General features: G+C 36.3%; 1 protein-coding gene across 4 annotated transcripts in view; it reads right to left on the bottom strand.

The window, feature by feature from the left end:
• GABA-B-R1 (gamma-aminobutyric acid type B receptor subunit 1) overlaps positions 1-27,103 on the bottom strand; it is a 159,240-nt gene that overhangs the window by 80,844 nt on the left and 51,293 nt on the right. For all 4 annotated transcript variants that reach the window (XM_065238019.1, XM_065238020.1, XM_065238023.1 and 1 more), the window contains one exon: positions 4,218-4,341. In XM_065238019.1, coding sequence (XP_065094091.1) covers positions 4,218-4,341 — 124 coding nt within the window. The remainder of the gene's footprint in view (positions 1-4,217; positions 4,342-27,103) is intronic.

Here is a 27,103-nt window from a genome sequence, read left to right as displayed (position 1 = left end):
GTGAACTAGTGAACTTACAGTCAAATTAATTGTTTATAAGAAAGTTTGAACATACTGAGAGGTAAGCACATATCATCGGTAAGAGACGTGTGTGTGTGAGAAAATTTGCGAAAAAAATTGTGGGATTCGAACCCACAATTTCCATTCAGTACACGGGTACATTTCCAACTATACAACGGTGGACCTATTTAGTCTACGGATGTAATTGGCTAATGACATTTGAGTTTCGAATCCGTTTCCCACCCTAGTCTTTTTTGCGCAAGCGTTCACAACAATCGTCTATTATCGACGATATGTGCTTGTACCGCAACCACTCAGTATATGTCTATGTGAACAAACACAGCTAATTTTTGTTGTACTACCTTACGTGCTGAAGAATTTCCAGTGCAATATGAAATACAACACTTCATCTGCCGGCATTTTTATTTTTATTTTTGCAAAGTTTTGACCGAAACGCGGTTGTGGAAGCGCAACGAAGTGATTTTTTTCTCTGGTTTTCGAAAAACGCTGAACTTTGCAAACAATGCACAGTGGTCCAGAATGCAGATTTAGGTGGAATGATATGTTTTGAGCCTGAAATTGAAACTTTAGACTTAAAGTCTCTTCTACAAAGTTGTTCCTTATAGTTAGGCCCTCATTTTTATGACAATGAATTCTAGGGTGGTTCCCATTATCATTAAAATCAAAAATCTAACTTTTTTGTTTGAATAAATTAAGGTACACATTCTTCGGCAAACTTATAGCTGAGCTAATTTCAAGCAACTTTGTTGAAAATAACTTTTTTGTATCTCTTGAATTGGCCGATTTAGAGCTATTTTCTTGAATTAAGTTAGGGTGGCTCTAAAAATAAACAGTTTTTTTGCTCTAGTTTTCTTATTTCGAATTTCTCAGCAAAGATGTTTTCAGGTAACTTTTAGATCTTTAGAATTTTTGCTGCACAAAGCTTGTCAATATCTTTCGCCGATCAAGAGTTATTGACGTTTTTATACTAAAAATATGCATTTTTCAAATGTTAATATCTCTGGTTGGGGCAAACAAAAAAAAAGTTTTTTTAGGGCATTTGAAAGGGCGTATGTTATTCTCAATAATTTAAAAAATAGAGGTATGTTGATTTTTAAACTCGTATAAAATCAATTTGAATTTATCCATATTTTTTACTATATTTGAGTATATCTTTTTTATTAGAAGAGATACAGGCAACAAATTTGGGTATAAAACATTCGTCTTAAAGAGTTTTAAAAGTCTCTAGAAGATGCCTTCGCCTTCTTAAGATCTAAAAGTTATCCAAAGACACCTTTGCTGAGAAATTCGAAATAAGAAAACCAGAGTAAAAAACTGTTTTTTTAAGAGCCACCCTAACTCAATTCAAGAAAATAGCTCTAAATCGGCAAATTCAAGAGATACAAAAAAGTTATTTTCAACAAAGTTGCTTGAAATTAGCTCAGCTATAAGTTTGCCGAAGAATGTGTACCTTAATTTATTCAAACAAAAAAGTTAGATTTTTGATTTTAATGATAATAGGAACCACCCTAGAATTCATTGTCATGAAAATGAGGGCCTAACTATAAGGAACAACTTTGTAGAAGAGACTTTAAGTCTAAAGTTTCAATTTCAGGCTCAAAATATATCATTCCACCTAAATCTGCATTCTGGACCACTGTGCAATGGCTGGAGTTTTGCGGACTACCATCGGATTTTTTTTTTCCAGTGGTACCACTTCAAGTACATGCAATTTTATTTTGATAAAGAATTAAGATGTATATCTGAAAATAAAGGAAAAATTGCAAACAGTTTTAAACGTGCTTTTATTTATTAAAAAGGAGGATAAAAGTGCGAGTTTCCTTTTAATCGTCTTGGTGTCTCGGGTGCACTCATTTATTATGATACAAGCAATAAGTGCTCCCAAGACAGCAATACGATTTGACAGAATCGTGTACTTTTATCACACTTTTTGAATTTTTGGGACTGGTCCCTTTGCAGATGCAATCAGCAATATTAATCGAACTGAAAAATCTATCAAAATTATCCATTCAAAATTCATGATATAATTTTTAATTATGCTGAAAACTCTCTTATGTATTTTACTGCTATAATATCATTTCATTTATAAACGTTTTGTTTGAATTTATTTCACCCCGATGACAATACTTTTCAATTAAATAAGAAATCCTCTGAATGTGTTCTAATCATAATGTTCGTTTGGCTCACATTTTGGCAGTTCTCGCTGCTCGATTGGCTCAAGATGGCCGCTTCCGCGAACCTCTATGTATAGAATTACTTTATAAAAGTACACACTACGAAAAAGTAATGTAAATTTCAGCTCCCTGAGACCGACACATGTAGGCGGCCCTTTTGACATAAGAATCAGTTGAAAGAAACGAGAAAATCAATTCAATCAAACATTCTCTTTGCGTCAAGTTGTTTATGTTTCGGTTTGAGAACACTTAATTTTACATGCAATGTTTGGTTACGTTCCATGATTTACGTCCAATATGGAGTACGTCTCGTGTAAAAGTAGTTATTTCTGGGTGTGTATTATACATTTTTTGTTCAAGTTTGAGAAGAATATTGGTTAAAATCGGGTTTTACAGAGGTCTTCACCATTCGATTCCTTTGATAATTTTACAATAGTTCAGTGCATGTAGGTTCAAAACTTATAATGTCAATTCAAATTTACGCATGATTTATTGCGCATTTTGCCCCAAACTAGACTACCTCAGAATTTTTAATTCACTGAAACCAGTAAGAATAAAAGTTGTCCATTGTGAATGTAAAACACCACTAAATTTTGCAATACGATATCATATTGACATGCTAACAGTGATTGAATTTTAAAAATTATTAGTATTTAAATTTCGTTAAATGAGCGAAAACAATTCTGTGGGATTATTTTAAGCGCAGGAATCCACTTTAGAGTGAAATTTGCAGTAATCTAGATTTTTTAATTACAGGGAAGATCGGACAAAACATACAATTTCCAGAGTTCAATCCTAAGACCATCATCATTCGATTCTCCTGAAATTTTCACATAGCTATAGTGCAAGTGCGTGTAATATTAATGATGCTAATCTAAAAAACTACATGATATATGAGTTTGTTCAAGTTTGAGGGAAATATAGGGTGAAATGAGGTTTTGCAGAGGTTACCATAAGACATGGTTGGCACCGTTCGATTCCTTGGATAATTCTACGGTAATTTAATGCAGATAGGCTCATACATTATAGTTTTAATTCAAATTTCCACTTGAGGGGAGGTCGGGTAAAATAGACCATTTCCTGAAGACTGACCAAGAAGGAACCATCATCATTCGATTATCCGGACATTTTTACATAAGTATAGTGCAAGTGCGTGTAATATTAATGACGCCAATCTATAAAACCAATTTTATTCCGAACTTGTAGAGACTTAGGTCAGGTAACACTTTTGAATGATAAAAAATAAAATTTGTCGATTATAGTTTAGTCGTGTATCGGTCACATGACATTTAACCGACTTTTTCAGCTTTTCAAAAACCCGGTAAAATTGTGCCTTCCTCGATGCTCTGAATTCAGGGTACTATTACTCGACTCCTTACGACATGTTGAACTGTAACCGTTTGAATTGTCTTAATAAAAGTTATGCTAGCATCGAAGCTGCCCTAAAAATTTTTTCGCATCCTGTTCTAGAGACATCGTTTGAGCGCAGCTTTAGCACTTTATTATATAATTACGAAAATTTGCTACGTTTCCAAATTAGCAAAGACAGTCCGTCCGGCTTGTTGTAACAGAAAAGGAATAGATTCCAGAACTTGATTTGAATGATGCACTAAATCCTGTTTTAAGCGATTTTATTTTTTTTTTTCGATTTGGCCTCACCACCATATTTTTTGTGATTTTTTTAATCAAGTTGCATTTGGTTGCAATTTGAGATCACAAGAGCAAAAAAAAATCAGGTAAAACAGCTAAATATATTGCCATAAAAATAACCGTAATAATAACCGGAAAGGGGTATAATTTTCTTTGTTGGTAGGGGCACGGCTAACCCTAACTACCTCTCTGTCGACAACCCCTTAGTTTGGAAAATATCTGTTAAGTTAATCATGATTTCAATTGAATTCTCTCTAACTCGATATTGAAGGGATCATCGGCTTAGGGAGCATTATTGAGTTGAGAGAATATCGAGTTACGGAAGTATATATTTTGGAAATTAGTATGGTAAAAGTAGTCTGGATTTCTCACCTTGGGGTAATTTTCCGCAGTAATAAACTGTCCATCAATTCCGAGTAGTATCACCGAGACTAGACAGATGATGACCCCACACAGCATTATCGTGTTGCATACGGGGTGTGACGTCTGGATGACTCTGTGGAAGATGGAAATATAATGTGTTTAATAATGTACTGCAGCATTCAGTTACAGTGACTCGAGAATACACAAATAAATGTTTTATGGAGATTGTATTAATTTGGCTCAGTAATCAAAACATAGTTTAATATAAGGAAAAGAACTACTTTGACCTAAGAACCCATTTTCATCCAATTGAGTAGAAAACAAAAAATAAATCTACAATTTTGCAGTAAACGAATTGAACGATATTGATGAGCTAGTTTGTTGTTCCTCGATGAATGAACACACCGAGGAATCATCACCGTGGATGGATACACCGATGAACCGTCGCACAGTGGGGTATTTATTAATTCTAGCTGGCAAAAAATATTTAACCACTCTAACTTGTCACATACATCTTATTGTTCAAGGATAGTAAAATTGTTTGGTCAAAAAAGGGTGGAGTCATGTTTTGGAGGAGGGGGAGGGTCATGTTACAATGATGTCGTTAAAGTATTGTTCGGATTTAGTATCCGTCAAAGGATGAAATGTTGGGACCTAATTATACTTTTAATAAAAAAAATATAAAAATTCACTTCAAATTTGACATGTTGTAACTTTGTTCTGTTATGACAAATTGAGCTGAAATATTGACACAGAACCACAAATATGTTGAATTTTTCGTGAGCAAAGGCCAAACTTTTTGCAACTCCTGCAAAAATGGCTGATATGGCTATAAATGTTTCAAGTAATAACGTTTTTGATATTCGAAATATTTCAAGATCCCTATATTGAATTATTTTTCGTGTACGCAAAATTCACCATAGTTTGGTTCTGCATAACAATTTTAGCTTAATTGAATATAACAAAACAAAATTCCATAAAATTTGGCTAATTTACATGGTGCTATTTTTTTGGCTGCAGGTGTAAAAATTTATAAGAAAATAAAATATTGAAGATTTTTTTAATGTTTTACAATCAGTCATTGTAAATAAGTTCAGCTAAAACAGAACAAGATATTTATATTTAGATTTCAGATTTGAGGTTAAAGTTGATGGAATCCACAAATAGCAGCTATTTTGTTTATTTTGCCTTGCCACTTCGAATCGCGAAGATCTCAGAAACTAAAAGGATTTCGTGTGCCAAATTATAGTCACTATTTTGCTGCATGGAAACTATTTTGTTTATTTTGCCTTGCCACTTCGAATCGCGCAGATCTCAGAAACTAAAAGGATTTCGTGTGCCAAATTATTCACAATTTCATGCACGGAAACTTTGTAGTTTCTGAGATTCGAGGCGCCAAAAAAAGATTAAGGTTTCTGGTAAGGCAAAATAAACAAAATAGCGGCCATTTGTGGATTCCATCAACTTTCACCTTTCACAAAATAATTATATTACATCGAGTATTATATAGCAACAACATGTTTAACAGTTCAAGAACAAAAACAAAACCACAAGTAAAAAAAAAAAGAAATTAAACGAAGAAAAAAACCTCATTCCTAATTTGAGAAGACATTTTCTTGTTCATTAGAAACGTCTGTTTCATATGTTTCTTTCATCTCTAATTTTTGCAGCCGAGCTTCACTTTCTTCCTCTGAGAGTAATATTTGCAATTTTTCTGTCATCAAAACCCTTGACTTTTTTTGCGGATTTTTTTATTAATCCTAATAGAATATTGATTTACTTTCACGTATGATAATCATTACGTTGTTTATCTGTGATTTCAGGAGCAGAAATAAGCAGCAGTCTATTCAGTACATCCATGTTGTGTAGCTTATAGTCGAACGTATGTTTCCGCTGTTTCTTGAGTAAATGTTTCAAACTTTTCCGTATCAATTTTAAAACCACTAGCTAGTGTCTCCAATATAACTTTAGGCCGGTAGATCAAATTAAAATCAAACCTGTTTTTTGAGCAGCGGTTTCCGGATCAGCAAAGTAAGATAAGACTAGTGTTGCCATCCGAATTTTCAAAGCCTGGTTTTGGAAAATCCACAAGGAGTCCCAATTTCTTTCTGAAGTTTTCTTGAATGTGTTCTTTTCTTTCTTTGACGATTTGCTTTTCATTGCCAGTTAACCGACACTTTTTGATCGGTAACTTGTAAGAAAGATGTAAAATTGTCTAAAAAATACGAATCCTGAAAAATGGATAATCTGAATTTCAGTGAATCTGTGTTGATTTCCTTTTTAACACCAAGATTATTGAATTTCTTTGAACTTGCGCCACATACACAACATTGCATCGTTGATGTCATTTCAGCTGCTGCATTACACACACTACAAACAGTTAGCATAAAAGTATGTCTAAGAGTGAACTGCTTGCCATTTAATGTAACTTTTGTTGACCGTAGCGAATTAATTGCATTTTTAATATAGAGAATCTAAGATTGGGCCCATCGCTAAAAATCTGCTATTTATCAATTATATCTAGATGAACGCGTCATTGGGACGGTACTAATGGATATTTTTGGTCGCTATTGAAAATTTAGTCGATTGCTGAATTTATGTATGGGCCCAAATAAGGGGCATTTAGGCCGTCAATACATCCATTTCCCCTATCTGATCTCTTCATTATCTCAGATGATTCCTTGATAAACCTAATGTGGATTGGGCGACAGTAGCGAGGTGAAGATGAAGTTGGGTTTTACCAAACTATGTTTGCATTGGACCCACAAACTATTCTCAAATGTGGACACACTCGTATCAGAATCCATATCCACACGCACATGATGGAATTATGAAACAAGAAAAATATACCTGAAAGGCAACCCCCCACCCCCTTTAAGGCCTTGATCGCCTAGGTTGCCACCTTGACCACCATGAACGAAAATGTCAATAACTGCATTTGTGTACTTTTTTTTTGGATAAATTCACGCCATCGTCATTTTCCAATTTCTCGAAAGATCGCAAATAATCGCAGCTGATTTTTTGCTATAATCTTCTATACATATGTACATATAATGCCTCATATACGGCTTCACAGGATATTACAGGATAAGTAATTTTTTTTTATCACGATACATTTATTTTATAGTTTAAATAGCACTTGTAGACAAGATTTTCATAAACTGCTTCTACGAACTCAAAACTAAGTGAAATCAGCAGATGTCATGTGGAATACATATTTCAATACTTGCTTGATCAGTTTTCCCGGGGCCTCCCTTAGCTCAGTCGGTAAAGGCGCAGCTACAAAGCAAAACCATGCTGGAGGTGGCTGGGTTCGATTTCCGGTCCGGTCTAGGAATTTTTCGGGTTGGAAAATTTCTCGACTTCCCTGGTTATAGAAATATGATTGAACTTGCCACACAATTATACCAATGCAAAAATGAATTGTTACTCTATCTCTGAAGTATACAATGCATGCATTCAGAATTTGTTTTGGCTTATTTTGAGAAATTGACTTTTGCCCAGCTAGCGTAGAACAAATACCCCTCCGTGCGTCGGTGATGATATAATCGCCGTTCAGTAGCGATGGGCAGGAACGTAGCAGAAAGATACAATTTACAGTGGAGCGAGATTCTGGATAGGTTGAGGCAGCGTCTGATGTACGTGGCACCACAATAGCTTAGAACAACGGCGCTATTTACTGTTGAAGCCGGATGCCTGTTAGGATCAATGAACCGAACAAAAGGTACTCGAAGCAATGGCCGAATCCTTTCAGCAAGGTCTTTTTGAAGCACGTGCGAGCTATCCTTCCCGATTTTTGCCTTACCTTAGCGATTAGGGATTACACCATATCGTGGAGAGTTTTTCTCGTGATGGAGTGCGCTCTCGTTGGAAGGATAGCTGGCTTCGCTCTGTGAAAGAGATATGTGCAGTTCCGCCAAAAGCAACAAAAAAAAAGAAAAAAAAGTTACCAGGACCTTCCTTCAAGAAGTTCTACAAACTGTGGCTTTTGATCTAGTTTTACAAAGAGCTTTGAGTGGGTTGGTTTATTTCCATTAAATTCCGTTATAATTGCTTATCTCTTGACAGATACGCGTATTTCGTCTACTACTTGCAGACTTCATCAGTGCCAAGTACTCAACACCACTCTATGCTCAACATGGTTAAATACATTTTGTATTCGCTTCTTGAATTTCCAATTTATAGGACATATAGTTATGTCAACGATAAACCCAAAGAAGTTCATTACCAATTGGTATGCTTGGAGAGTTAGTAAGCTGTTCGATTACTGAAATAACTGATAGGTTTTGATTTCCTCTTGGAGAAAGTTTTGGTTCAAATGGTTTTGAAAAAAGTAAAGGCTCATACACATTGCATCCGTTGGCGATTGGTGAGAATAATATTAAAACAAATTTTCGACATTCTCCGAAATCATCACTATTTGAAAGAAGGGACTTTTCTCGTCAATTTAAGACTACTACTAAAATCTCTCTACACAAAAAGGATAAGAGAAAAGTACCTTCATTAAAAGAAACGCTCAAAAAGACCCATATTTTGTATGGAAAAAGCCTGAATGCAAAACTGAAATGGTTTGGTAAAACTACTTCTACTTAGCGTTCAGAATCACAACGACCTTTCTACAATGATTGATTATCTTAGTTGATTTTCTGTTGGTCTTGGTTGATTTAGCATATCTTGGTGCATTTGTTGTTCTATTGTAAACCTTAAAATTTCCGTAAAACTTTCAAAAATCTCGGATTCTAAGTGAAAATCGATATGGTGAACGTTCTTCGCAGTCAAGTCCTTATAATTCAGACCGCAACCAGGCATGTGTTGGATCACGAATACATCGTATATACGTTATGAGTTAGGTTACATAGTAGCTGTGGATGCCTTTTCTAACTAGAACTAAGAATTTTATACAATTTATTGTGAAAATAAAATGCGTATCTTTAAATACAATTTTGATATACAGCAATATATATAGTATATATATAGAAAAAAAAGCTATAGTGACCATTTCCGCGTTAAAATGCCTACTGAACCTCTTGACCGATTTTTACGGTTGACCCTTCAAATGAAAGATGTTTTAATTTAATTTTAGGGAAAATTATGAAACTCTTAGAGATATTTGATTTTGTATGAAAGATATAATTTACAAATGCTTTTTCTTGATTTTAACTGCGAGGGTCTTCAACAACTTCTTATTTTAGTATTTTTAATTGAAAGATGATTTAATTTTACATAACATAACAAAAATTATCGATGTCGAAGAAGTCATTTTGGAGATTTTTTGTAAAATTTAAAAAAAAAATGTTCTTTACACAATGCTTCTTCAGAGGATGATTTGACTTGTGATATTGGTTTTTTCTCTGCGATATATTGTGTTCAAAGTTAAATAAAGTAAAGCATAGCTCAATACAAATAACCATACCCACTCCAGTTGCTTTGCAGTATCGTGGATCCGCTACATTTGCTACGTTGTAAATAGACCATCCTGATGTGTCGACCATTGTAGAAAGAAGGTTTACCGTTACCCTTGTTAAAACCAAAAATCCAACGATTGAACAAACCCCGAACCCCTTGATTTAACCTTGATCTGAAGTTGATGCTTGTTAGTATGATTGATATTGACCATACCAACCATATCTACCACATATCATAGACAAGACGTTGATGATTGTCGTAATCTCCATCTGCTCTTTTATTCTCCATTATTATTATTTTTTCTACTCGAACTCGGACTCACACGTCTGTCTCTTGTAAACTTAGCAGAGTGAATGTTGAACCGTTGCGCTATGCCAGCTTCGCACACTCATGTATCAAAGTGTTCGTGAGTCACCCTACCTAGGACCCAAGGAAACTAACATCCAATGTGCTGGATTACCAAGGTGAAGCAATCGGTTAAGTTGTATGAGCGAAACCTATGTACGATACAATCAATTAGTGAAGTCACTACTTCTTTTCTTTCCTTTATTTAACGTCGGTCTCTGTTCCGCAATCTAGTGCCAATCACCGACGGACATCGATTGCCATCCATTGACGGCAATCGAATGTGCAAGGAAGGCAGCTTCCACACCTGCGTAGGATATCGCACCCATTCAACACACACATGGGCCGGGACCAACGGCTTTACTTCCCTTCCGAAGGAAGACGTGACCAGAGATTTTTATGCCTCAGAAAAATCCCACCGACCTCAAAAATTGACAGAACCTTTCCAAAATGAAGTTATAAGCTAGTAAATACCATCCGAATTAGATTTGAAACAGATGGTAGGGCGTCGCCTCTTTCAAGTTTGACAAGAATACTTCGACGGACAGTCCTTCGCTTGATGTCATGCTCTAAAACAGTTTCAGCACAGTAGGTGTATCCTCAAAACAGCTTCGCGATCTATGAAAAACAGGACCGATATACAGGTAATTATTTTACAAACAGCAGACACTAGAGGTCATAGATTCTATGGAAGCGTAACTCGCTTTATCCTTTTGATCCCTTTGCCTTGGAGCGGATAACTGCTCAACCCTTAATTCAGCAAACAGTATTAGTTTAGATGCCAATAAGCCGTTGCAGCAATTTGATCATTTCCATGAAATGAACACTTCTCCTTGGTTGATGACTGTCCCACGCTCGACGAGTCATTTGATCTAATCCACAACACAGCATTGATCGTCTAAAGCTTGCAATTCGAAACTCATTACATGGAAATGAATCGTAGACTAAAGAGAGACTGGCTTTGGCTCTTCTTTAGTTCTTTGCTATCATGTTCCATGTCACGTGATAATTGGCCGCGGTATTTTGAACTGGATCAATAAGACCCTTTGGTTCGTCTTACAAACCTCCCTTTAAATATTGCATATTTTAAGCATCATGTAAACTCGTTCGAGAGTGGATGAGTTACGAAAATAAATAGTGAATACCAAGCCATTCTCCAACATACCATTTGAATGTCTGAAGCAGTGTTGCGAAAATGTCAATAAATCAAATCGAACCAATGACCATGATCACACTTGATTTTCGTAGACTAAAATCAGCAAGCAAGCAACTGCTGATGATGCTGCAAGTTGTGATATCATAGCTACGAATATCAAGCTAACAAAACTCACCAGCTACAATTAACCACTTCATTCGAGCAGTTCAAATGACGTTTACTACCACTCGAAGTTTAAAATAAAACATTATATCGAGATATTTTCTTCTAGAATATTGTAGTATTGGTTTCTAAACAGCTGCCTGTGGTATTTGTTATCATCTGCAACATACCTTCATGGGATTAGATTTCTACGCATGTTTCACAAAGCCTTTCCCGAAGCTTATATACTTTGCTCAACCTGACCTGAATCTGAATTGTCCTAGTATAGCCTTTAAATTATTCACGAAATGACGAATATTTTCAAAAATCGATTGCTTATCCTTGAATTTCAATTGCAAAGCTCGTACAGTTGGTGACTTTTTATTGACGGTCACAACAAAATAGTTCATACATTCATATCACTAGTGCCACTTAGTTAGCATTCTGCACTAATCTGTCACGCAGATGGAAGACCTTGGTGACCTGAACAGAAGACGCCAACTTCCTAAATGACTATGATTTTGAAAAATAGCTTCTATGCTGAGCAGGAGGCTCACATGCGTTAAAACGTCAATTCAGAATTTAAAAAAAAAATGTGTGAAAATTTTATGCATAAGGGAAATGGCTCTAATGTTGGGCCCATCACTAAAAATCTGCTATTTATTAATTATGTCTAGATGAACGCGTCATTGGGACGGTACTAATGGATATTTTTGGTCGCAATTGAAAATTTATTTGAATGTATGTATGGGCCCCAATAAGGGGCATGTAGGCCGACATTACATCAATTTCCCCTATATAGGGGCATGTAGGCCGACATTACATCCATTTCCCCTATATAAAAGAAATGTAAGCCGACATTACATCCATTTGCCCTATATAGGGGAAATGGAAGTAATGTCGGCCTAAATGCCCCTAATTGGGGCCCATACATAAATTTAGCAATCGACTAGATTTTAAATAGCGGCAAAAAAATATCCATTAGTACCGTCCCAATGACGCGTTCATCTGGATAAAATTGATAAATAGCAGATTTTTAGCGATGGGCCCAATCTTAGATCCATAGGCCAACATTTAATTATTTTTATCCGTCGGTCTTGTTTTCTGTACTGAATAATTATGCTACCGATGCCAGGGAGGCAGCTCCCACACCTGGCCCCTACCTATCGACCCCCCATTGGACAAATGACCAATTGACCGGGGACCATCGGCTTTACTTGTATTCCGAAGGAAAGCGTGATCAGAGATTTTATGCCTCAGAAATTCCCGACGGCGCCGACTGGGATTGAACCCAGGCCCTTTGGAGTGTGAGGCAGTCATGCTTACCACTACCCCGTAGGTGCCACTGGATTTTCGATTGAGGAAGATGTCTGGTACTAATAGTGGCCCAGGAACAAATGTATTGATGAGATAATGTCGTTTTTCTAAATTGGAATATGTACATAGATGCACCGTAAGCAAGCGGTGCGCAGTGTTTTAAAGCTCATTTAAAAAAAAATCTTATTTTCTATGTCATCTTTCGTCGTGGAGTAGAAAGAAATAATCTCGCGTAATTTCTGCCAGCTAGTGTGCATGCAAAATACGGTTGACGATATTTTTTGGAAAAATTTTCTTCTAAGAGTTATGTATGTTTGTCTGTGCTAAGAATGTATGTACGTCGAATGCGGAAATTAACCCAATTTAGAGCATTTCTTGTCCAATTCCATAGCACGTTAAAAACAAACTTCAGCTACGTAAAAAACCTTAAAAAAATATATCAGCATTTTAGGATTCTTATCACAGTGCTGCAGTTGCAATTCATATTCATTTAAATAGCTTCACATCTGTCGATGCGCCACTCCATCAAAAAGTAGATTTTCCTGTCGGAAGTGCAATCTAATCTAAACCGAATGCCACATGACATTTTCTGCATAGTGATATCGGGCTGAACAATATAGTATACGTGGAGGTGACCTAATGCATGCGATCCATGCATGCCTAGTGTTATATTCTCTGATCTAGGAGATTATTGGATGAGACGGTAGACTGACGTAGCTAATCAGATGCACAATGGTGCTGAAAAGGTCTCTTTATATCGAACAGAGACTAGCACGAGGCAGGGTATGAATACTAAATTTTCATTTTAATTAAATCAACTTTCATCGACGTCACGAAACAGAAGTGATGAATTTTACATTAGGACGACAATAAACAAGAGATAATGTATGCATCATGCATGAATCTCGACTCGAGAGAATTGGTTTCTCACTTCTATAAGTTTGATTTCAATCAATGAATCAAACAGTCAGACATAGTTTCAGATTCTGTTCAAGTGAATGACAAGGCTTATTTGCGTTTGATAGCCCAATCTATCGCCACTTTTGACATTTAATACTTTTATAAGCTATTCACCTCTTTTGCTGCCTTGAAGTAGATTGTATTGGTTTTTATTTTTGTGTGTACAAACTTAGAAAAGTTTATGTAAATTTAGGTGCTCTGAGATTGACATATACGAGCGTCAATTTCGACATAAATTTGAGTCATAACAGACTCGAAACATAGCTCAATCAAACGTACTTTTCGTCGAGCAACGAATTTTTCAGTCTCGGAGAACTCAATATTACATCTTCTTCTTCTTCTTATTCGCATTTCAAGCTTATTGCTTAGTGCATATTAGCTTATTGCGTGCTCTCAACATAGTGTACTAAATGCACTTCCTCAGTTATCAATTGAGAACTTTCGACGCCAATTACCAATGCATTAATTTGTAAATTGTGTGGCAAGCACAATGATACTCTATGCCCAGGGAAGTCGAGAAAATTTCCTAACCGAAAGATTCCCTCGACCGGACCGGGAATCGAACCCGCCTCCGGCTTGGTAATTCTGACTAGGCTATGAGGCCCCTATGATGATCTGTCACGTGTAAAATTAGTTATTTCTAAGTGTGTATGCTCTCATGTTTAATGTCAACATTAAAGTTATTTATTTCTGTGAGTTTTTGTAAGTTTATTGTCTGATTATACACATCCTAAATGCTTGTAACGTGTCTTACCTAAAGACATCCTACCTCAAGCCAATTTATATATTTGGCCTTAACTCTAAACTCATTTAAAAATATCATATAAAAAATAATTTAAAAAGTTTTGGAGTTTAAACCAACCGTAATCATTTCAAAACGCTATGTTCACGCACCTGTGAAGCTTTGAACCTTCTAACATATTTTGAATACGACAATAGATTTTAATCCATCTCACGAAGACATATTAAAAAATCTGAATAAGGTCAATGTGGGCCTATAAACCCTTTTTTGTTGAATATATTATAAGGCAAGTACAGTTATACTCTGCACAGCAAAGTCTATGTATTATCCAACCTGATAAATAATTGCTACGCCTTAACAAACCAATTTAATGGTTACATAAATAATTCTAAATGAAATCAAAAAACTTGAAATATTTGGAAAAACGATTGAAAATCGTCATTTATTGTATTTAATAATTTTGAGAAAAACTTGTTATAATAAACACAATTTTCAACATGTATGCTTACAAAGAGTTGGTTGGAAATGCTTTCTAACATGGAGCTTTAATGTGATAATTTATTGGCTAGAGAAGTTCTGAAGAGGGTAGGTTGATAGTTCCGCTAGAGTACGGCAGTATGAAAATTGAATATAAATTAAAAATGAATGAGTCAAGGGCTATTAATGCGACAGTCCTTTACCTCATTCATACATTAATGGATGAGGAGACTTGAAGTATTTCTTTAATTCTACAGGCCTCTTGATTTTCCTTAGCTATCCAATACCAGTTATACCAGAGAAAAAGAAGCAGATTAGTGCTACGGTCAACCATTTTGGGGTCTTGGATATCGGAAGACCCCATCGTTCAAGAAATATTAAATGTTAGCTTTTTTGTGCGTATAAAGAATGTACATTGTGCACCCCAAAATTTGGTCATGTAAAAAAGCGTTTAGAAAATAATGCAGCTTGTCAATACAAAACTACCGTCCCTATCTTGATGGAACTCTTGTTGACAGAAAATAGCCAGAAATGAACCATCGTATCTAGTTGGTTTCATTTTCGATTGAGTTAATTTTTGAAATTATTGAGTCAATTTCAGACATTTGTCAATGTCGCACATTGTTAGCATATAATTTTCTTTACTGTAATTTAAGCTTGAATTATGGCTTAGAGGATTCCAAAGTTTAATACGTTGTGAAATATGAGAGATTTTTATCGTATTATTTAGCCGATAATTTTTAAGATTCAAAACTGCATTTCTGAGTAATACTACAAAGTGACAATTTAAAAATATAACATGATTGGAGTTTTAATTAAAATTTCTTAGCTTCTTCATCTCTAAACCATGAAAATGGATAAAAATCCATTATTAGAAGCGTTGTCATGTTTTTAGTCATTCAATGCTATTAAATTTTTATTAGAACATTTGTTATGTTAATTTTAAGGATTTTACTGATTTAGGATTGTCATGTGATTTGTGTTAAAAAATATAGATGTTTTCACTACTTTGAGCAAAACGCATTTTTCTAATTTTTCGGTGTCATTTCGGTATCTGAGGTTTAAGGTCAGAGGTCACGCGTCCGCCATTTTTGTTGGTTCATTGAAAAACTGGTTTTTAAACCCAATTATCTTCAATATGGTAAAATTGATCGAAAAATCCAACTAATGATCGTTTTTTTTATTATGTTAAAGAATATTCTGTGAAATGGTCAAAGTCCTGGGAGCTCTCAAATATAAAAAAATTTAACTACACAGCAAAAAATAAATTTTAATATTACATACAAGAGGATGCACATTAGACTGATTCAAAATTTGAAATTTTCACTCCACTGTGCTCAAACGGTTCCAAATTGGGTCCTGATTATCCTCCCAAAATTTGAACTCATCTAGTACGAACCTGACTTGGCACAAACCATTTGAAGTTTATATGGAAATAACTATGGAGAAACCATAATTTCGGTTCATATCTATCTCAAAATTCACCAGTTCACTTTGCTTTCGAAAATGATAACAGCGCTTGTTGAAAATTTTCTCAGCTACAAGTTTGTTGAAGACCACTTTTCGATCAAATGTAAGGAACAAAAATTAATAATAATTCAAGTTACTAATGTCTTATGATTATGCTCAATCAACTGTTCAGCAGGCAACATTGGTGTTTATGGTGCGTAAAGGGTGATACGGTCAAAATTAGGTCAATATCAACTTGACGTATTTCTTTCAATTTTGCATTTAAAAAACCTGAACACCCCTCATTTTGAAGGTGTGTGTGTAGAATGTTGCTCCTATTTTGATTTTGGAATTCACTCTTCAGTTCTCAAAATGCCGTCCAAGCAAGAAGAGCAGCGTATCAAAATTTTGCTCGCGCATCGCGAAAATCCGAGCTACTCGCACGCAAAGTTGGCAAAATCGCTAAAAGTTGCCAAATCAACCGTTACAAATGTAATTAAAGTGTTTGGGGAACGTTTGTCGACAGCCAGGAAGTCTGGATCGGGGGGAAATCGAAAACCGGAAGCCGCTGAGACGATAAAGAGAGTTGCCGGTAGTTTCAAGCGAAACCCTAACCTCTCTCTCCGAGATGCCGCAAATAAGCTGGGTGTATCGTCTACAACCGTGCATCGAGCCAAAAAACGAGCCGGACTATCGACTTACAAGAAGGTAGTGACTCCAAATCGCGATGATAAACAAAATACGACGGCCAAAGCGCGATCCCGGAGGCTGTACACGACGATGCTGACGAAGTTTGACTGCGTGGTAATGGACGACGAAACCTACGTCAAAGCCGACTACAAGCAGCTTCCGGGACAGGAGTTTTATACGGCAAAAGGAAGGGGAAAGGTAGAAGATGTTTTCAAGCACATGAAACTGTCAAAGTTCGCAAAGAAATATCTGGTTTGGCAAGCCATCTGTACCTGTGGCTTGAAAAGCAGCATTTTCATAGCTTCCGGGACTGTCAACCAAGAAATTTACGTGAAAGAGTGTTTGAATAAACGTCTGCTGCCTTTCCTGAAGAAACACGGTTGTTCCGTACTGTTTTGGCCGGATTTGGCATCTTGCCATTACGGTAAAAAGGCCATGGAGTGGTACGCCGCCAACAACGTGCAGGTGGTTCCCAAGGACAAGAACCCTCCCAACACGCCAGAGCTCCGCCCAATTGAGAAATACTGGGCTATTGTCAAGCGGAACCTAAAGAAGACCAAAAAAACTGCTAAGGGCGAGCAGCAGTTCAAGGCAAACAGGCTTTCTGCGGCGAAGAAGGTGGACAAGGTGGCTGTACAAAATCTGATGGCAGGGGTCAAGCGTAAGGCCCGGCAATTCGGATTTGGAAAAGCGGAAGCCTAACTGAATATTTTTCCTGAATTTTATACTAATTGACGATAATAATAAACGATTTCACCGATTTACACGCGTTTTCCCTTGACCAAATTTTGACCGTATCACCCTTTAGAATAGAGTACGAAAATCATGACTACGAAAATCATGACTACTTTGTCACACTGTAGATTACAGTGTTGTACACAATACAGTTGCTTAATCTTGCCATAAGATTATCAATCTCTTAAACAATTAATAACTATTTTAGTTGACGTTTGGCTAAAAAACAATTTTCGGCAAAGTTGTAGCTGATAAAAATTCCCATAAGAATAGCAATAGAACTTGTTAACAGTACAATTTAGAAAAAGGGTCCCGCGCAACCTGATTCTCAATAGGACTAGTAAGACGCAAACTGAAATTATGGGAAATTATGTGATTCACATTTTACCACCTTCTTTAAGCGCTGGAATAGGTTTTTGAGGTTTTTTGTCAAAATTTTTGTGAGTTTCCAAAAGGGTTTGGAACTCGGGTCTAAGTTAGAACCATTATTTTCAAAAGTTTTGTTCCTCAGGGTAGAGAATCGTTTTTTATTTGTTTTTGCAAATTACGCCAGATAAGTTTCATGGCAGGATCGCGTGTTCTTTGATATTGCTTCCTACGTACATTTTTCACGCGGATCAAGAGCTGAAGATCGTAGTTTATTATAATTGAATCAAATTTAACCTCGCATTTTGGTACTGAGGCAGCTCTTGCTTCAACTATAGAATTAGTCAGAGATTCAAGGGCATAATTAAATTCATCTTTGGTTTGCAAAGGAATGTTTGGATCGAAGTTATATTCCATACATGTTCGATATTGCTCCCAATCAGCTCTGTGGTAATTGAAAGTAGAGCTGTTGGGATTACAAATTATTTCTTGGGATATTTCAAAAGTTACTGGAAGGTCATCAGAACCGAAGTCAGCATGAGTAACTAATTGGTTACAAAGTTGACATGAATCAGTTAAGACCAAATCAATAGTTGAGGGATTTTTTGCTGAAGAAAGCATGTTGGTCTGTTTGGATATTGAATAGTATAATAACCTGCAGAACAATCATCAAACAGAATATTACCATTGGAATTGCTTTAAGAATTATTCCATGATAGGTAATTTGCATACACCAATAATGAAGAATTTAGAACTATGACGGGTAACCTTATAGTCAGGTTTAAGGAACGTGATCGCGCACGGGAGAGATCCCTACGTTGTGTTTATTTGTTTATCTTTCAATGGTTGATCCCGATCGATACGGATAGTAATGAAAAGCACCGATTGCTTCGCCGTCCTGCCATGGCGGAGGCATATGAGACACACGACATATATATGATGTTGTACAAACAGAACGTTTCAGTTATAACGGCAATATGCACGTTATGAACTCTCAAAAAAACGAATAGCTCGTCTTCATTATCTTTAAGAGATCGAGCATTCCAATTTAAAATATTTAATGATTTAAAATCCATTACTGAACTTCAAAGTCATGACTATATTGTTCGCAAATTTTGCTCCAGTTTCAGTAGCATCAAACATGGAGTTAGTTTTTAGCATATCAGTTATGATGTCAATTAATGATTTCTGTAAAAATTCCAATTTAGGAGCAGTAATGCTTCCTAAGCCAAAATTTCCCAAATTCTCGTTAGAATTACGTTGGCTAGTATTTTGATTTCTACACACTGCAAAAGCAGCAAAGGTAGCTCCATTTACTCGCTGAACATTGTAAGCAGCGAGGGGAGCAGGTATAGATGAAGAATTTAAAGCAGGGGTACGAATGTAGAATTTGTTCCTCGCTGACCGTTTCCTACCTGTCGCTTAGAACGAGATTGGATCGCTTTGCGAGTCTTACGTTCCCAAAAATTGGATTTGTGGTTTTCACCACAATTTGAACATTTAAATTTCTCATGATCTTTCTTCACAGGACAGTCGTCATTTTCCTTTGCGTGAGAGAAATCAGCACAATTCATGCATTTGGCTGGCATGTAGCATTTATTTTGTTCCGTGATCCCATCCCTGGCACTTTTTTTCCTTGTCGGGTATTTCTATCATTGCGACCATTTTTCTGATCTATTGTGATATATTCCCCATTTTTTTTCTTTAGCTATATCAAGATGCCGTATCACTATTATTAGGAGTGATCGCCATCGCTTGATTAATAGCATTATCCCAGCACGGCATTATACTTCGAATAAAGTGCACTGCTGTACTGGGAGTTGTTCTCCAAATGTCAAAGGGTTCTATCAGCCCCTTGTCGAAGAACTTACGCCTTTTATTGAAAATTGCCGGACAGTGGCATAGCAAATGTTCCGAGTCTTCCTTTTCTATGCCACAGAAGCGACATACATTATCTTGAAGTTTTCCAATCAGCTTCAAGTGATAACGGCTCGGACGATGACCTGTTATAAGACCTGCATATATATCTTTCTTAGAAAGTTCCAGGATTTTGTGGGTCACAGAAATGTTTGGATTAATGAATCCCTTCGACTGCCTAGCAATAGAAGAGTTCTTTCAGTTTTCCTCCACTTTCGAAGATTCCCACGCTTTTAGCTCCATTCTAAGAGATGCAGCCGGTAAGCCACTTACGCCACACTAGCACTTACGGCACTGGGTGAGGTTTTGGAAATTTCCTCCAGTCTACCTGAAGCGTTCCCCCTTCACTCGGACATGGAGCATAATACTAGCCTTTTTCAAGGCCTTAAGGTTGTTTAGATCACTAGACTTGAAGTGAACTAAATAAAAATCATTAGAAATCCCGTTGCGCGAATCGCCAGGACAGGTTTTCATTTTCATTTTGATTACTTGGAGTGGCACAACTCCAAGTAATTTTGCCAGTTCACCTTTGATCTGATCCAGGGATTCACCACTGGGCAGTCCTTTCATGACAACCTTTAGCACACGTTCAGTTTTGGTGTCGTAAGTATAATTAGTGCTGCTTCTCAGCAAGATACTGGAAAAGACATTTGAATCCGTCCAAGGTTTCAGCCAATCACGGAATTTACCCCAACGTCCAATTTTCAGTTGAAAATTAAATTTCACGAAGTTCAAAAATTCCGTACAAAGAGCATGGAAATTGGAAGTGGTTATCACAATAGGGGGAATATTTTCATTCTTGGCATTAAGCCGGGAAAGTTTACTAGATTTTTTCCTGGATGATGGATCATTGTCATCATCCGTGAGCAAATCAAATTGATTGCTCAAATTAATTTCATCAGAAGGGGGATCAAGATATTGCCCCTTTCTTTTGCACTTAGGCGCCATGGCGGCAGTAATTATCCAAATCGACTTCCAAGCAGATTACTATAAGAATCTGAAGGATCGAAGAGAAATTTTCCAAATCGATATCCAAGAAGGATTACCTCAGGTAGAGCCCAAAAAAGGATCGAAGAGAAATAAGAGTCAAATAGGTAGAAAATTTACAGGTATATTGAGCACTGAAAAGTGCTGTTTAAATTTGTTGTAGCTTTAGGTAGTTGTAACACTTCATTCAGCAAAAATCAAATAGCACGATGCGGACTGATAAGCTGTTAGCCTACTTTTTATGACGCGTGTGACGTATGCTGAAGTGGTGCTATTCCCTACGTACGCGATTTATAATGTGTTTTTTTTTAATTAGGTTGGGTTTAAATTTAATTTTGGTTCTACTCAGCACAACCCACACTTGATCTCTCTTTTTCGAACGGATATGAAACAAAAATGAAGTGATTGTACTATACTGCCTATATGGCATATCAGTTCCATAAGGATTTTCGTCAATTTTGAGATAACATCGCTGTCCAATATCAATTTGCATCTACTTTTATATTATGCGATAAAATTAAGAACTTTGATTATGAAAAATGTGAAAACAACATCAAGTCAGTTTGTCCCATCAAGCAAAATAATCGCATACCAGTCCCATCCTGAAACTCAATTGTCCATAGTTAAAGTTAAAGTTCAGCTTTTCGAATTACCATATTTTTCACTGATATAACGAAACAAGCACGCTTCATTGCCACTGATTTTTGCTTTAAAAATGATCAATGATCAATAAATATTCTTTTTATTTTTAAATATTTGCAAGGGAATTTCACTTCGTAACTTTGACGGCCATTTCCTCAATGCCTACTTTTTCCATATAGGACTGATATGCGATTAAAGGCAGTATAAGTGATTTCAAAACTTATTTACCCTTCTATACGTATAATTGGATTTGATAAAGAGTCACAAATTATTGAGATATTGCTAAAAATCTGATGCTGCTTCTTGATTCCAAATTCGTTCTACGAGTTTCAACTTTGTCCTAACGCATTGAAACGCCATTGCACAGTGGTCCAGAAGAGTATTTTTCAGGCAAAAACTAAAAAAGTGCATGAAGATACAGTTTAATCAAGTTTTTGTCTTGAGACAAGTTTCGATTTGAAAAAAGCGTATCTGATGAAGGGGTCGTCCATAATTTAAATCCCTTAGAACAAAAAATTAGTCCTAATTTTTTTAATTGATTTTTCCACGGCATACTATGCTCAAAAGAGTTTTTTCATTTACCAAAACAAACATCTTTCTTCAATGCTTTAACACGCTATCTAAAAAATATAATATGTTAGTAGCGTTTATTTATTCAAAACATACGAAAACAGTGGGTAGATCGCAAATTGGGGCAACCATGTTTTAAAATGAATAACGTTGTCAAATTTTACGTGCTTCGATGAAATAGGAATAGACAAGGCAAGATGAGCACTCTTATATTTTTGTAAACTGCACACACGTACTTTTCAACCATGCAACGTTCCAAAAATGATTAAAAAATATTCAATGATTCTCAAGAAATTAATGGAAATATATCGAACGAAAAAAATCTCTCTTTGTGATAAAAATTTGCAATAATCAAGAACCCCCTTATTTTGATTCATTAATTGCAACTTTCAATTAATGTTTCAACCTGGGGCTGGTATTTTTGTTTTCATAATTCTTAAAAATTAAAAGATACCATACAAAAACAAATTCTGCTGTGGCTGCACGTATTTCACCACAGGGTTGCTCATCTTGCTCTGGGGGGTTTGAAATCGCGGTTCAAAAATCCATGCTCGATCTGAAAACCAAAATAAGATTAGCTTTAACGAAGAAGAATTGAGCGCTGGAACCAGTTCTAGCTTCTGAAGAAATGCTGTGCCGTAAGGATTGTACAAGCTATGAAGCCGACATGGGTTTACAGTTTATGCTAGTGCAGCTCTCGGAACAAATTTCAAATATCGCGAAACAGCTACTTGAATCTCTTGTTGGAAGGATTTCAGAAAGATGGTTCGTGTACGCAAATTTGTTTGCATTTATGAGTAATCCTTCTGTCAGCGATGCAATGACAAATAACTTTGGAGTTTTCTTTAAGACATCGTGGACTACTTTGATAGAGCAGTCGCTTGAAATTATGCTTCGATTAATTGATTCGGAAGACAATGGAATAAATGCAGAAACCGAGCAAAGAGAGGAACTGAATCGACTGAACCCAGGCCTTTTAGGGTGAGAGGCAATCACGCTTACCACTTCACCACCGGCGTCGCTAACGATAAATTTTAATTATTATTCAGTTACAGAACGTTTAGTGTCCATGTTTGGAACCTTATCTTAAATGGGATAGGAACTGAATATTGAGTGTTAAAAATTTAGTTTTCATTTTAGGACCTTGAATGTCACCTAATTTCAAATCTTTGAATAACGAATTGAAACATTGTTGATTTGGGAATTAAATTTATATGTTATGTGTTAATATTCTAGTGAATATGATTGAATGGAGCAACAACAATAATCGTGAAGTCATGCGTCAAAAATGCGGTTCCCAACTAAAATTTTCAGCGTTGTGCTGTAAAGTAGCTGAAAAAAGCAGCAGCTACAAGCAGAAGCTAGCAAAATAGTTTTGGAGTGCGCTTACTCAACTTTTTCACAACCATTATTCAATTTGTCAGTCGCACTGAATAACAACAGCCAATAAACGCTAATGTCACTTTTATACACAAGCTAATCAACTTCCAACTTGTAGCTGCAAAAAAAGCTAACAAAGTGAATATATTATTGATTTGGTGGTTTCTACACAATCAACCACCCTTGTTGAATAACATAAACATCAAAATTGTTTTTTCAACAACTAAACAACCTGTACTCAGCCAATTAACTGTGTTAGCGATACTTTGGAAGCATTTTTACTGTCAGTTTGGTTTATTTTTAGCCATTTGCAGTATCAGAGCTTTTACTCTGCTCTTTTACAAAACTGAAGTAACTAGTCAAGAAAAGTGATTCATGTGCACTATTTTAAAACCTCTACTCAGCGATTTTGTTGCACAAGGGCATATTTAGTTTTTTCAACAGTTCAAAGTGTTAGCGTAGCACAGTTGGTAGTGTCAAAGTTTGCCAATGCGTACGTCTCGAGTTCGATTCCAGGGTCCGGTGCAGGGTAAATAATTAGGTGGTGTGCTTGTAACTAATTTCGATTAATTTGCTTTGATTAAATTGTAAAAATAGCTCTTAATACAACAATTGTAAAACGGTCTACACTGATTGACGACAAATAAATAAATAAATAAATTCACAGCAAAATAAACTCAATAAATTCCTCCATCAAAAAAATCGCGTAATCAATATTTATCCCGGCTTCAAGAGAAAACTGTGTAGTGATTATTGGATAACCGGGAAAAGGTTGAATATGCGCCTTTCAAGTTCACACACAATCAACAGGCAGGATAACTGCTGTATAGAAGCGTTAATGAATATGCAATAAGAGCTTGTCCCAACCGTCCCAACAGCCACAAGTAGCTGACTAAGTTTGCCAGATTTGCTTGTATTAGAGGTTGAGTAAAGCTTTCCTGATATCGTATAACGTTTGAATACAGCTTGAGGCTGTATAAATGAAATGAGTAAAGCGTTTACAATGCGAAAATTGTTAGTTGGGTTAGGCTTCGTACACAACCCCTAACTTTTTAAGTGACTTATAGATAATGTCAATAAAATAATTTGGCACACATGTCTTAAAATTATCACAATCATTATATTGTAGTGAGATATTTATCTGTGATTTTCTTCAAAAATAACATATTTAACAAAAGTGATGATTAAACTTGGATATAAATAAGTTAAATCGGAAAAGAGCCAATTTATAAGTAAAATTGAATTAAAAACCGCGATTTTTTATTACCTCTCCGGTAATGAAAAAAAAACTTCCCTTGCAAATAAGTCACCTGAATATCGTATGTTTTTAACGCATAAACGCTCTTAACATGTTCCATTTGTGAGAAAGCGTGTTGAAGTATTCTAGAAAGTATTTTGTTTTGGTAAATGAAAAAACTCTTTTAAACATACTATGCCGTGCCGTGAAAAAATCAAATAAAAATATTAATTGTTAAAATAACGATTTTATGTGATCTTCTGAAGACATCAACTTGATTCAATTGCATCTTTATACACTTTTTTAGTTTTTACCTGAAAAATACCCTTCTGGACCACTGTGCATTGGTTTTTTTTTTCGTTCTACGAATAAAGGTAGCACAAAATAGATTTGTCAGGAGCGCTCAAACGCCATTGAATTCACTTCGGCCTATTGGGTGAAGATAAAAATTGATTCGGTCGGAGAGCTTCTTCTGGTTGTGAGCAAAATGGATGTAAACATTCATATCACGCGTTCTCATTGACTTTGTTCAGTAGCTTTTGAACTAAAGTATCGTACCAAACGCAAACTCTGAAACAATTGATGTTTTCTGCTCGATAGAACAAAAATGTGCGGTTACGATGAAGTAGCGCTCTACCAATGTCCTTTAAATAAGGTCCGGGAAAACAGGCTTATTGGTGTTAGTGAAATGTGCAAATGTTTAGTGGTGTTCGTATTTCATTGCAATGTTTATCTTTTTTCGCGAAACAGCTGTTGGTGTAAATCTCACTGTTCGCAGTATGGCATGTTATGTACACTTAGATTTTTCGCCGAGATGGGCACCACCGAGTAGCTCGGCATTTTATTTTGCTGGATTTCAGTGGAAAACTGAACTGAAATTCGATGAGATTTTTCCAATTAAATTTGATTTTTATACAAACAAACATCATGAAAATGGTCATCTTGGAAAAAATAAATTGTGAGAAATTGGACAGTATGATAAGTTATTTTTTATTAAATTGTTGCGGAAAATAAATTAGCTATAATGAATCATCAGCGTTTAGCGGCGCCGATGGTGTAGTGGTAAGCGTGATAACCCCAAAAGGCCTGGGTTCAATCCTAGTCGTCGCCACCAGGATTTTCTGATGCATGAAATCTCTGATCACGGGGGAAGGGAAGTAAAGCCGTTGGTCCCCGGTATATGAGCTGTAGATTCATCTTTAAACCGGTCGTGAATTTAAAATCCATGCTTCTTTCAACAAGATTCGAAATAGCCAGTTTCTAATAAAATTTCATAGAAAATTAAATATTTCAAAGAAAATTCAGAGCATCATTAAGATTAAAATTAATTTTGATGCAATGCTTACAAAGGACAGGAGACCCATGTGAATTCTGATAATAAATCAAAGGAAATCTGGGTATAATAGTTCCAAATGAATTATTTGGTGAACATCGATTATATTTAACAAATTAGGAAAAGGGGCTTCATTTTCATGTTTGGACAAGGGCACTACAAACCCTCAAAACACCGTTGACCTCTAGTAAAAGTATGTAGGATTGTGACCATTGAACAGAGTTACTCCCAGCAAGTTAAAAATCGAACAACGTTGTGCATTTTGACAATTCGATTAAAACCGACTTGGACAGACGTACTAAAGGGTGTCCACGATGAAATTGCCACACTATGAAATTGCTCTAACTTTTTAACCGTTGGGTAGAATTTAATGAAAATTTGGGTAGATTTAGTTCATAGTGCATTATTTACATCCTGCAAGTTTTAAAGTCATGTGATCAAAACTCGCGGAAATGGAGTCGAAAGAACAGCTCGTGCGTGATAAAATCTTGCGCATTCATCACGAGAACAAGGATCTCTCGCATCGTTCCATCGCTAAAACGTTGGGAATCGCAAATTCCACGGTGTCGCGAGTGATTAAGCGGTTCGAGGAACGGTTGACCACCGATCGGAAGGCCAGAAGTGAAGGAAAAAGTATTCCGTACAACACCAAAAATCACAACCGCGTAGTTGGGGCCTTCAACCGAAATCCGAACGCCTCCGTTAGGGGTGTGGCTAAGAAGCTGCACCTAAGCCGAAGTTTTGTCCAGAAGGCCAAAACTAAGGCTGGGCTTCGAACGTTCAAGGTACAAAAGGCCCCTAATCGCGACGAGAAGCAGAACAAGTCCGCCAAAACCCGTGCCAGGAAGTTGTACCTCAACATGCTGACGAAAGTTGAATGCTGCATCATGGACGACGAAACATATGTGAAGGCCGACTTCAAACAGATCCCCGGCAACCTGTTTTTCACGGCCAAGGATAAGTTCAGCGTTCCGGAGCATGTCCGCACTCAGAAGATGTCCAAATTTGCGAAGAAATTCCTGGTTTGGCAAGCCATCTGCACGTG

Source organism: Ochlerotatus camptorhynchus, unplaced genomic scaffold, assembly GCF_037179485.1.
Source record: "Ochlerotatus camptorhynchus isolate MF236.1 unplaced genomic scaffold, CSIRO-AGI_Acam_v1.1 ptg000685l, whole genome shotgun sequence".
In the NCBI taxonomy this organism is placed as follows: domain Eukaryota; kingdom Metazoa; phylum Arthropoda; class Insecta; order Diptera; family Culicidae; genus Ochlerotatus; species Ochlerotatus camptorhynchus.
Note: the sequence above shows the minus strand (reverse complement) of the source record. Positions and strands in the feature narration are given on the sequence as shown.